Source organism: Glycine max, chromosome 15, assembly GCF_000004515.6.
Source record: "Glycine max cultivar Williams 82 chromosome 15, Glycine_max_v4.0, whole genome shotgun sequence".
NCBI classification, from domain to species: Eukaryota; Viridiplantae; Streptophyta; class Magnoliopsida; order Fabales; family Fabaceae; genus Glycine; species Glycine max.
In genome coordinates, this window is record NC_038251.2 from 9,443,979 (window position 1) to 9,458,134 (window position 14,156).

Genomic DNA, 14,156 nt, shown 5'->3' on the forward strand with positions numbered 1-14,156 from the left:
CACGAAAATAACATCAATTTTATAAAAAGATAATTTTACAACGTCTCATTTCAAGGGTTTTCAGAGGAAATGTAAAAATACCCTATTACAGTACCCAAAACACAAGAGACATTAAGAGAAGCTCAAACTAACTAGGAGAAGGACTTAGAAGTCAAGATTACCCCAGAGAAGTTATGAAAGAAAGGATTGAAAACTTGTTCTCCACCGAATCCTTGAGGTGGATTATGAGGATTCCACTCCGATTAAAATGTTCCTCTCCATGTGGTGGTTTCACGACAAGCAATGGCAACTCGTAGGGGCCACTGGTGGTTGTGGGTGGTGGAGGAAAAAATGTTAGGGTTTAGGTGGGCGTTTGGAGAGGAGGAGAATGAAAAATCATATTTTTCATGCTAAAGAACGTATTTTTAATTTGCATATCTCATTTATTGTGCTCATCTTCCTAAGTGGGAGTCCACTTTTGGCACTAAGCATGAATTTTCTCACTTGGCGCAATTCCTCTAGGGTTGGTATTTTCATTGAGCGCGATAATTCATGGTGAGCACAATTTCTCTTGCGCTAAGCGCGACAATTCGCACCCAGCGCAATTCCCTCTCGGGTTGGAATTCCGCTTACGTGAGAGATCAAGAATTGTTATTTTAAAAATCCCAACGGTCAAACCATGGGAACATGGGTTAGGAACAAATTTGAAGGTGATCCAACGGTTAATGAATCCAAGATCTTGGTTTAACCGGAATAAGTTTAGGTAAAATTTGAAATCTCATAGTTTAGACTTAAGTCAATAAAACTTCACATAACTCGACATTCATATCAAACAAATCACACATGACTAATTCACATGATACCTCAACTCATCCTAGTCAATCACATAAGCAAATAACAAAATAAATATATTTAAACATCGATTTATAGTTAGCGAAATTTTAGGATGTTACAAAAGCGTCCTTTAAGGGGATATTCTGTGAAAATCTTCTATATTGTCATTCTTTCAATTCAAACCTTAATAATTCAAAAATAAGAGAGACAAATAGAATTAGAATAAAACAAAATACATGCACTTTCCTTTTTCATCATACTAAGTCTCTGAGATTGGACGCTCGAGTTTCCTAAATGGATGTTATATTGATTTACACAAGGGTGGATGCTCTCTAGATATAACGTGTTCAACACAGGATAAAAATAAAGCATCCTTTCTACAATTGTAAACGATATTGAATATTGTAAATTCTTTTAATATAATGATCATGTTCACTTATCAAAACTCATTGAAACATCAATAATTTATACTTATTGTTAACATCAAAATCCATAATGGATGAGATGAGTGATCATTCAGACCTAACATTATCTTTTCAATAATCCCAAATGGTGTTAACAAATAAATGCATTAAGTTCTTAATATACATTAGCACTTTCGTTAAGTTAAATAATGTTAACAAATACAATTAATTAAATAATGTTAATAAATATAATTAACTATATATATAGTTGACTCATGCGATGAAAGATAAATTAGGAGGGATAAATTTTTTGTATATATAAAAATTATATTGACATTTTATTAATTTCTTATATTATAAAAATGTCTAAAATGGGTTTAAATGTTCATAATATAAAACTTATTAATTAATAAAAAAAACAAAAAATAATTGAATATGCTTATTTTTCAATACATCTAATCTTAATAAATTAATTCACACATACACGTGTAAAGTTATATAATCTCTAAACACATAAAGATAAATATATTTGAATTATATATTTTATATATGTTATTTTATGATATATTATATATAAATATTATAGATAAACATAATATATATTTATATCTTTGCTTGGTATTTATACCGATCAAATATGGATTAATTAAGTTTTTAATCCTCAATTATGGGAGTTTTGAATTTTTTATCCCTAAAATATTTTTTAAAAATATTTGATTCCTAAAGAATTAATTTGTCATTATTATAAATAGTCTATGTCACTAATAATTGATTTTTAAGTGTTGAGTTGTCTACTCAAGTGATCATGAATATCACCATAGATTGTAGATGAGGAGGATGAATGACTACTCTGCGTCATCTCCTCATAGGTGATTGTTGTACATTCATGGGTGCTTTGAGCATTAGAGTTCCACAATGACTCTTCTTTTTTTCTTCTTTATTTTAATAACATAATATTCTCTCATTATTTACCTAAATATAATAAAACTTACATGACATGTATGTGGGATACACGTGACATTTAATTTGCCTTATTTTATGACATTTCATCACTTAACGAATGACATTAATGACAAAGACTATTTTTAATAATGGAAAACTCTTTAGGGACCAAATTTTAAAAAAATTATTTTAGGGACCAAAAATTTGAAACACCATAATTTGAGGACTAAAAACTTAATTAACCCATCAAATATCTTCACTTACATTTATAAAAGATAATATATTGCTAGTTATTAATGTAGTATTTTTTTTTCTAGAGGATAAATTAGTTTGTAGTTCCTTATAGTATTACATAATTTTTAATTAGGTTTTTATACTCTTTTTAATTTGGTCCTTATTTAATTTTAAATTTTTTAATCAACTTTCTATGTTAATTTATCGTGAGAAATCTATTAGACTTGATAGAATATTTTATCGTATACACACACTTAGATGTGAACCCTAAATCAAATGCATTTGAACTAATTACAAAGGTATGAATCCTACACTGCAAACTAACACAGAGGTGATTAAGGAGGTGTAAAAAATATTACAAACAAATTAAGAATTTATCATGTAACAGGGTTGGGGTTAACGCCTAGGAGACACAAAATTCACATTTTAGGATTGTTTTATGATTTGGGAGATAATGGACTAATTGAGAATGAAAAACAAGAAGTGTTGAGACATGTTAGATAAAAAAAATAATTAAATAATTTCATTGTAACAACAACATCTATTGGGCTGACATGAAATAACACACTTTATAGTATCTATGTGTGTATATATAATGAAATATTATATCAAGTCTATCATATTCCTCAAGCAAATTAGCATAGGAACTTGATTGTAAATTTAAAATTAATATAAGGACTCAATTAAAAAATAAAATATAAGGACCTAAATAAAAATTTTGTAAGATGACTAAAACCTATAGACCAATTTAACCTTTTCTAAAAACAAACTATTCACATAATCAAAAGTTATGAGACTAATCTTCTAAACAAAAAAAATCACCGAAATGGATTTTAGGTCTTCCAAAAGCATTCTTCATATGTATGGTTAGCAAATCAAACTCCTATCAACATACTTAAAAAACTCAATCATCTATTAAATGTGTTAGACCTTGTTGGTTTATTAATATATTACTAATACATTAGTATATAGTAATCAATGTATTAACAATATATTACTTGAATATATTTAATAATCTTTAATATATTATTAATTATTAATTATCTATTTATTGCTAACAATTAGTCACTATTTAATATATTACTAATATGTTAGTATATAATTATTAATTATTAATCCATAAACATTTTGAATTATTTAAATATTAAATCATAATTAATTTTGTGTTTTTAATAAATATTTAATTAATGGCTCATAGTTCAAATGTTTAAATAATAATAATTAATATTATTGAATAATTCGTATATATAATATTTCAAAAATAATTCTTAAATGTAATATAACATTAATTAATAAGGAAATAAAATTATATTTGTATATTAAATATATTTTCTAGATATTTTATAGGCTAATTATATTAGCTCAAATTGTCCCATCACTAATGATTAACCTCCCAAATATCTTGCATTTTAACGTTACAGTTGAGGGATTCGAACAATGCAGGTCATTCAAAATATGCTTTGTCCAATTTTCATAATTTAATTACCTAATATACAATGAAATTAGTTTTCCAATTTTTATTGATTTTCAAAATTTCCGTTATTATAATTTCCAGGATGCTTTTCTTATCGTTTAATGAAAAAATTATATAATAAAAAATAATTACTGTATAATAATAATTAATAAATTTAAATTTAAAAAACTAATTTAATTAAAACATATATGACAAATATAAAATTTTAAAATTTATTTTTATTAAAATATTAAATCTCTTTGTTTCTATCATTTAATCATTGTTAAAATTAGTCGCATAATTAATTATTAATATATATGATAAAATATAAAATTTTCTTTCAATTTTTAAAATAATCTATATATTATCCAGGTTATCAAAATATTCAAAATATTATTATAAAATTTATTTATCACGGTATTATTCTAAAATAATCATTAATTTTTTTTATTTTTGTTGTTCATCATAAATATTATAAAAGATACAAGTGAGGAAAATAATTAATATCACATTAAAACAATTAAAATTATAATTATTTTGGTACTTATTTTTTCTTCTTATACGATGATTATTATTTAGTACTTAATAGATAAACTAATTTATTTTAATAAAATTTATTGAGTAATGAACCATAACTGATACTTAATAAATCTTTTACAAAAATAAATAAATATAGGGTGAGTTGGTTTAAATTATTAAAAAAAAAGTAACTTTAAAATAAATACTTTTTATATTAGTGATTTTTCAAGAAGCAAACATGATTTGTTTTTCTTAAAATAAACAGAAAAACATTTTTAAGAAAAAATAATTTAAACAAACACACTAAAAAATTTGAAGTTGCTTATTTTATTAAAATAAGTATTTATTTTAACAAATAAATTTAAATGAACTGGTCCATGATAACTATTTGATATTAATTTTAAAAAAATAATAACAATCCACATTGACATAGATTAAGGTCCTCATTGTCAAGTGTATGTCGACTAACATCTTTTGAAATGAATGTGATGTAGTTCATTTAATTCATGTGTTCATTTTTTTTTTATTCTTATGAATTGAAAACATGTTCATCTCAAACAGAATTAGGCGACTTTAGATGACGAAAAATAAAAACGTAAAAAAATTACAACTATGGGAATCTGAACCGAGATATAAAAAACTAAAGACGAAGTTAATGCAATTATATAGACCAAATGGATAAGTAAACCCAAAATATTTTACATCGACAATTTAGAAAAACTCCAAGAAATTAAAAATTTGAGAACACTCCATAGAAATTAATCTCAAATAAATAAATAGATAAAAAAGGAAAAGTAAGAATTGATGAAAAAGAACAAATAACATAACAGTAACGATTTGAATTATAAATTGTATCATAAAGTCTAAAAAATATGCCAACAGGGGGCATCTTGAGAAGAAAATGATTTCATTTTATATAGATTCACTGCTTTTTTTTCCTCCTTGATTTTCCTTACATTGGGTACAAGAAAAGAACCAAAACAGTAAAACTAGTATTATTTGCTGATTACCTAATTCCATCCAAAATATATATTATTTCTTCTTCCTCATGCCTCTGCGATGCAATGCACGATCACACACACACACACACACACATATATATATATATATATATATATATATATGCCTCACCAAACGAAAATCGCAAGGAAAAAGGAATATAGAAGGACAAAAATGGGGATAGAACACAACCATAGAAGCAAGAAAACTGGAGGCTCTGGGGTCATAAAGTAAGGGAAGATCCCAATGGAGGACACCAAAAGTAAGACCATCAGAACTGTTGCTAAAGCCCTGTTATCGCTGAATCTGTCGCAATTCCCCATCCTAGGTGGTCTCCTTGTGCATATGTGAGACAAGGTGGTTCATCATAAACATGATTCTTATATAGTCATATATGTTTCAGGTACCACAAAAAAAAATATTTAAGAAAATAATGGTCAAAGTGAACAACTTTTTTTTACGTTCAGGAATTATAATTGATTTTTTTTATTAATCACCAAGATATTTAACTTTCTAGCCAGATTCGACGTATTCTAATAAATTTTGATTTTTTAGTCAATTATAAAATTAATCATTCGTTTAAAAGTTAGTTACACTTAAAAAATTTATTGTTACTTCTAACAATATATTATGAGGAGATAAATTAATTGTTGTTGAATGTGGGATGGGGGAAGAACCATTAACTTAAATCAGTTACCAGTGTTACTCCCTAAGCCTAACGGAGACGGTTTTGGCAAAAATTAATATTCTAAAATAAGACTCCCCTCCCAATATACACAAACACAAACACGCGTGCATTTTGGTGCAAACAATGGGTATATTGTGATTCTGCGAACAGTACAGTAAACGAAATGGAAAGGTGTGCATGCATTTTATGTTCAGAAACAAAGAAAGTTTAATTCTATTTTACAGAAATTTAAGTTTGATTCTTAGAATGTTAAGAACCTTGTAGCAGTTTTAAATGAATTGATATTATTAATACCATTAATTGGTGCAAAATTTCTACTTTTAAAAGGTGCAACACATTATTAAATGATTTTGAAAAAAATTATATTTAATATATCATAAAAAATTATTAAATGAGGTTATTAATAGTTTTTTTTTGTCAATTGTATATGTAGACAATTATTCATTTCTATTTTTCTTAATTATATTTTTAATATTTAGTATGAATTAAAATCAAAACACTAAAAAAATCAATCTAGTTCAATATATGCAATGTATCAATAAGAAAAATCCGTTGTATATACAATACCATAAGTTACACGTATATCATAAACGGTTAACATAATTAATGGATTTTGAATTTTTTTTCCACCAAAATAAATTATAAATGGTTAACATGATTTTAAAATAATAATATCAATATATTTAGAGCATTTTCACCTCTGATTGCTTTACGAGTTGTTTATTTTAAGATATCATTATTTTAAAAAATTACCATGAAAGAAAATCTGCATGTTATGTTGAGTTATACTTAAAACTAAGTTTTGTTACTTCTATACACAATGGTTGCTTATAATTAAAAAAAATGTCTTAGTTAAAATAATTGGCTTAAAATTTTAATTAAAAAAAGTTGGTGTAAATTAATAAAAATTCATGAAAGTGTAGGTCATTTAATGGCTACTTAAAATTATACCATTAGAATAAATTAAATATATATGAGTATATTATTTAAAATATATATATATATAGGTGGTATTATAGGAATCAATTAATAAAAAATAAAAAAAAGCTAAAATAATTATTGAAATTGTACCTATTAAATATGTTCTTAGAAAACTATGAAGCCAATCGTTGGGAATTATGTCCACTTTATACGTATGATACCATACGGGCGAAATGGATAAAAGGAAAATTTTTAACTCTTTTAAAATGAGTAACTCATTTTAAAGGGTAAAGTAGATAATTTTATAGTTGTTGGGACAATTAATATTAATTAATATTAGATATACATGAATATACGCAACAAATTATCTAAAGGATAAAACATCAATAATTATTTTTTTAGTAAATTACACCATTAATCTCCTTAATTGGTTAAAAAGTATTACACAAACACCTCTTATACATTTTATACATTACATTAATCATTTAAATGGTTTAAAAAACATTACACTGCATTTTTTTATAAATTTTTTTTCTAGATCATAAATATTTTTTTATTAAAAACAATCATATTTAACCCGAATAACAATAAATAAAATTACTTAAATGTTAAAAAAATTATATAATTTCACTAAATCTGATGATGGTTAGCATAATTTACTGTAAATTTGTTTCATTATTCACTTTAGGGTGGTTGCCAATTAGGCACGTCATTTATGGAGCTAGTTCATGGTATTATTTTTAGAGAAAAAATTACACACTAACAATATAAAAATTTTACATAGTCATTCAATTACAATTTATTGTGTATGATGAATTTATTGATTAACTTGTAACATAATTATTTTAAAATAATTTAAATAATGATATGTGATTAAACAATAAAGTAAAATTATTTTACATTCTCAATATATAGTCATTAAATTCGTATTTTTATGAATGTGTTTACATACACCTAGGTTTTTTTACAAAACACGTGGTTTATTAGGTGACAATAGTTATGGAAAGAAATAAAAATAAATAATATATACTATTAAACATTATTTTGAATAATTAAAATTAAAATATAAATACATGTTTTTAATTAGAGCATTTATATGTTTATTAATTAATTTAATCTTATCTATTTATGTATATTTATATAGTATATGTTTATAGCTTTTATATATAAGAACTCTTAAAACTTTTGGTTATCATATTATTGGTGTAAAGTGTTTACTAATTTTGTTAATAACTAATCTTTAGTAGAAATTTAGTTGGCCAATCTTAATTAATATTTTTTTTTCAATCATATTTTTTCTATTCACAATATTCAAATTCGATATCTTATCTTAAACATCTAAACTCAATTATATTTTTTTATATAGAAATTCAATTATAATTAGATTAATGAAATGTTGGTAATCATTAGATTAAAATTAATGGTTCAAAATATGTATTTAATTATAATTATTTCTTAAAAATCTTATCACATTTTTAATATTAAAAAAATACATAAAATTTATAGTTAAATACACAATATCAATCCATGATTTTAATCTAAGGTTTTGTTTGTTACGCATTATGATATAGGACAACGAGAACACTATCCGACAAATACTTGAGTTATAGGGTAATATAAAATTTATTAAAATATCATGTGTATTATTTGATTAACAAAAGTAAAATAATATAAAATTTGTGTTGTTTTATAAATAAAAAATTCAAATTAAAGGTAAAAAAAATATTTATCTTACCCCACACCATAATATTTTGACAAATCAATCTAACCCTGATAGTTATCATTAAATATTCTCATTTCTCACTAACTAAAATTTATCATTAAATACTCTCTCTTCCCTCCTCCTCCCGCCCCACCACCTCCTCTCTCTCTCTCTCTCTCTTTATATATATATATATATATATATATATATATATATAATATCAAATAAGAACTTCTCTTGTTAATTATAAAGAGTGAAAGCTATAAATAATAATTAAATACAAATTATTAGGTCATATTTAAATAATCAAGATTAAAATAAAAATTCACACGACTTTGTTTTAAGTGATCATACGATTTTCAGCTAACTTTTAATATATTTTAAAAAAATAAAGATTATAAATTACTCATATACTTTTTCTACGATTTGAGTATGACTATTAATATGCTATCATTTACTTTTTAGAAAAGGTATATTAAAAAAATATACACATTTGGTGTATTTTATGAAAAGAAAAATTAGAACCTAATATACACCTTCCAAAAAATCGAAATCAATTAGTCTACACAAGTACTGATATATAATTAGAAAATTTTGACAAAATTCTGCCCCAATTTATCAAAATATATGTTTGATAAATAAAACAAAAGTAATAAGAACTATTTATTCATCTAATAGTTGATATCAGTAAATTATTATTTTTTATGAATAATGTCAACTCGTTTAACAACTTAAATGTTTGAAGGCAAATTAAAAAGAAAGGAAAGACAATAGAAGGACTAAAGTCTAAAAGGAATAAATAATTACCCACTTATTTAGATGTTTAATAGAAAAAGGGGAATGCTTCTCTTTATTTGAGAGGAAAAATTATGGTATAATGAATGAAAAGTGTTTCTCTCTATTCTTTTATTTGAAACAAACCATTTTCTTCGTCTTCATTTAAAATCTTGTAAGACTAATGTCATTGAAATTAAGAAATATTATTATGTAGAGAACCACCACCTCTTCTCCCTCTAAAAAAAGAGTCGTATAAAGAAAAGAAATATTATTAATGATTAGAAAAGTTAAATTAATTTGTAAGTCTTTATAATTTCATCAATTTCTTAAAATTTCAAATTGTTTTTCGTTTCATGTGCTTAGTTGGAAAAAAAAAATCGAGTTACACGTTTCAGTACACCTGGTGCCAAGTCTCAGCATGAAAAAGTGCATAGAAATCTATGGACAATTTGATTAGATCCACGTTGCACAACTGTGGTGACGTAATTACTATTGACACCCCTTTTTACTCTTCACAATCCCCCACCCCTTTTCCAAATTTTTAGATTTTTCTAAACATGCAAACTACCTTTTTAGGTTGTACCCTATCCTTTCTTTCATTTTTTTTCCTTCTTTTCACAGAAACTAAGTTTCGTAATATAAATATATTTTTACATTATAGAAACTAATTTTCATAATGTAAAATTTAAAAATTTAGCCTATAAAAACTAGTTTTCATAATGTATTAAAGCATAACTATATTATGGAAACTAGTATAAAAATGAGAGATACAAAGAAAAAAGAGATAGAGCAAAATTAAAAGATTAATAAGGGATGTGATAAAAGAAAATTGTTAAATAAATAAGGTGAAAAAGGGATAGAAACGAAAATGAATGTAAAATTAAAATTAAGAACAATTGTAAATGAATCCAAAACCCTGGAGCAAAAATCATTCCATCCTGTTACAGATTGTTACAAAGCAAGCATATAAAAATAATGCCAATTCCCTATGTCAGTATTAAGGTTGCATGTGAAAGCTCTGATTTGAAACTACTGTCTTGATGGCCAGGAGAAGATCAACAGGTTTGTAGGAAAACTTTGTGCCAGAGACAATTCTAACTGTTAGAAGGGACCTCCTCAACACATATCTTTTTATTTGAAGTTATATCATCATTTTGTTCACTTTCTTCCTCTGCCTCTATTATTATATCTTCTGCATTTACTTCTGAATCGGATTGGCATCTTTTCCGTTGAGGGATAACAGCAAAGAAAGATGTTTTCCAATCCCTTGTCTCCAAATACTTGAGTAGTATTTCTACCACTTGATTCACGGTAAGAACCTGAAGGCTCAAATGAGAAATAAAATGAGTTTGATGCAAAAGGAAATTTGCATTTTCTAAGTGGAAGACTGTAGTGTTGTCACTAGTGAGATATTAGAAGAATCTGCAGGGTAAAAGATCCCACCCAAAGAAACAAGTTCTCTATTAGCTTGCAAGTTATCAGATTGAGAGCTTAGATCACCTTTACCCAATGTACATCACAAAAACACCCAAGTCTCACTTATGATATGTCTGGTTGGATGAAAAGAAAATAAAGATGAAATGAAAGAAGGATGATAACAAAATTTTCTTTTTCGTTTGGTTGGATAGAAAACAGAAGGAAATGGGAAAGAAAATTTGACTTTTAGAAATAAAAATTCAAATTTTTCCTTCCTTCGGTTCTTCAATTCAAATTTCAATTTTTTTTCTCTCCTTTCTTATTTTCATCCACTCAACCAAACAGGCCCTTAATCTTTGTTTGTGAGGGGAAATGAGAGAGGAAACTAAATTTTAAAATTAGAAAGTGAAAAGGAAAAAAAATGTTCTTATTTCTAAAAGTCAATTTTCCTCTCACGTATTTTTTTTTTGACAAATGTTAGTTTTGTTAGAAATGTCAGTGTGAGATATTCGAACCCGCAACCTTTCTCTCCCCTCTTCTCCCTTCTCACCCTCAAGCACCCCCTTCCCAACCATCAAGCCAACCTTGTATTTCCTTCCTCTCTTGTGTATTGTTATCTCTGTTTTTCTCCTCCATTTTTTTCCTCTCATCCAAAGTCCAAACAGACCATTACAAACGTCAGGATCAACCAACAGAAGGAAAGTAAAGGAAAAACAAAGTGCAATGCCAAAAGACGTGCAATGATTATAATTTTAGAAATGCCCCTTCTATGCTATAAGTGAATAGCATACAGGCAAAATCAAAAGTTGGATTCAATTTGAGAGATAAAAAACCTAGACAAGGTAGTACCCAAAACCTTAACCTGCTAGCAAGTTTACTCTACCAAGTTATTAACTAGTATACAATTTCATCCCCAAAGACTAATGTACAGAACAAAAACTTTCAGAAACTAAACCAACACAACTTATCACTCTCAGACAAAAGTGTATACTTACTGTGACATCAATAATACCTGAGAACTAGACATCTTCATGAAATTTCCTATGGGGAGTTTAGCCGTTTGGATGCCTTGCTCCTCAGCTTTCTTCAACGTTATCCCCTTCCACCGGTTCCTATCCACCAACCCGCCAATAACATAAGCCTTCTTCAAATCAAGCTCTTCAAGAACAGTCTCCGAATCCGCCGTGAGATAAACCAAATCCTCCTTACGATTACTCAAGGCTTCAATGTAAGACCTATTCTCCTTCTCAATTATCCATTTATCAATCCCCGGAATCCGCTTCAAAGCGCTATCCATTTCCCCCTCGCAGCCGGTGAGCCAAAGATGCGCAGGGGAAGCACACCTTCCATTCACCGCATAACAATACATAATCTGCAGATCCAATCACAGCACTATTAAGTATTAACAGCTCCATTATTCACTATTAGTACAATTTCAAGGCTTTGTTTGGATAAATTTATGCACGAAGAAAAAATTAAATAAACTGCTTCATAAACTAAACTTAGCTGATGCATAAGCTATTTCGTACAAATTCTATTTTGTAAGCTTCACCAAAAGCTAAATTATAGATTATGAATTATAGAAAAACTTAAATCATGTTTTCTTTGTGCTTAAAAAAATCCCCAAACAGAACCTGCTGCACGAGGCTGTGGATTTCGTTAGGGTTCATGAGGTGAGAGAACTGGAGATCGACGACGACGTTTTGGCCTCGTTCTCTCGCTACAGTGAGTCTATCTCTTTTGCTCTCTTTCTCCAGCGACCTCTTCTCCATTCTCTCCTTGCGGAGGTTCCTTCGAGACTCTATCAGCTTCGCTTTCTCTTCTTTGGAGACGCCGGCAAGGCTCTCTTCCCACTCCTTCCGCTTTCTCTCTACTTCTTTTCGCTTCTGCTCCTTTGCCGCGGCTTTCTTTTCCGCCTTCTTCGCCTCGAATCTCTGCTGCTTCGCCAGCTTCTTCCGCGCGTTCTTCGAGAGGACTGGAGGACCCGCGGCGGTTCGTTCAGTTTGGGGATTCTCATTCTCCGTCGCCTGCGGTGGAGCGCCGGCGTCTCCACCACCGGGTGATTCCGGCATTGTTGCGATTAGGGATTTGTTGGAGACGCTCTAAGCGGAAATGCTTTCTTTCGTTTCGTACTTCTTATGTTTTTATTTTATCTGTTCATTTTTATTCGTTTGGTAAAATGTCATAGTCATTCTCAGACGGTGATGTAGTGAAAAAGTGACAAATATTAAAGTTGTGAGACTGTCTTCCTATTAGATTAGATTGTAATATTTAAAAATTAATTTGAATCAATTTGATAATATATTATATTTTTTAAGAAATAATTTGATATAAAATTATAAAATTTAGAATTAATTTATTATTAAATTGTTTGTCAAATTAATTTATTATTATTTTTACATATTTAAAAATTAAAATTGAATTTTTATTTTTTAGAACTAATTTGTTAGCATCTTTTACTTTGAGGGATAGAATTGACTATTTTTTTATTTGAAAATTATATACTATTTTGTTTTGGAAAGGGAGTATTTTATGGGAAGAATGATTTTTTTTTACAATTAATTTTTTTTATACAAATGAAATTAATTTGTTGATATATAACATATTAGTAAATGATGAATAATTTTTTTAAAAAGGACTTAAATATAAAATTGGTTCATGTAATTTGATATTTTTTTAAAAGTTAAAATATTTTTTTGTCCCAGTAAATATACCAAAGTTTGAATTTTATCCTTGTAAAAAAAAATTTATCCTCATAAAATTATATTGTACTACATTTTGGCCTAAAACTAAATTCGAACTCATTTGAACCTACGTGACTAATGTCTATCCAATAAAAATGGACACATGTTGACTCTTTCTCTTTTTCTTTCTCTTCTACGTGATTTGAGGTCAAGGGAGACGGTGAGGGAAAGAAATTCTAACAATGGAATTTTGACGATGGGAGCAACAAAGGAAAGAAGAAATATGTACAAGGAGAAGGAAATAAAAAATAGGAAGGGGGAAAAGAAACAGAGTGTTGCCATCGTCAAAAGTCATCGTGTCTTCCATTCTATTTTCCTTTCCTCTCTCTCGATCTCCTTTGTTTATTCAATGTTCATTTATGTTTTTTGTTGTGGTAGTTTTGTGTTGTCTATGATGATGGGTTGGTGGTAAATGGAGGGAAAAGGGTGGCAATGTTGCATGGTTTATGGTGATGAATTGGTGGTAAGCGCAGGAGAAAGAAAAAAGGAAGATGGAGGATGATCTAAGTTGCACGACTCAATGGCTCACTCAAGCAAGAAAGGG

At 27.4% G+C, this 14,156-nt stretch overlaps 1 protein-coding gene across 1 annotated transcript; it reads right to left on the bottom strand.

The window, feature by feature from the left end:
* Nucleotides 1–10,311: 10,311 nt before the first annotated feature.
* Nucleotides 10,312–13,018, bottom strand: LOC100779099 (tRNA (guanine(9)-N1)-methyltransferase). Its single transcript, XM_003546153.4, has 3 exons — nt 12,503–13,018; nt 11,881–12,240; nt 10,312–10,771 (listed from the first exon to the last, which is right to left on the bottom strand). Exons 1-3 carry the CDS (start codon nt 12,938–12,940, stop codon nt 10,547–10,549), a joined length of 1,023 nt encoding a protein of 340 aa, XP_003546201.1. The 5' UTR covers nt 12,941–13,018; the 3' UTR covers nt 10,312–10,546.
* Nucleotides 13,019–14,156: the final 1,138 nt, after the last annotated feature.

Bases quoted from the DNA above. Each gene is read 5' to 3' on its own strand.
- LOC100779099 (XM_003546153.4), bottom strand. From the start codon at position 12,940: ATGCCGGAATCACCCGGTGGTGGAGACGCCGGCGCTCCACCGCAGGCG. The intron at 12,241-12,502 runs GTTCTGTTTGGG...TTGGATCTGCAG, and splicing joins TCCACAGCCTCGTGCAGCAG to ATTATGTATTGTTATGCGGT. The intron at 10,772-11,880 runs GTATTATTGATG...TTGAGCCTTCAG, and splicing joins TGAAGATGTCTAGTTCTCAG to GTTCTTACCGTGAATCAAGT.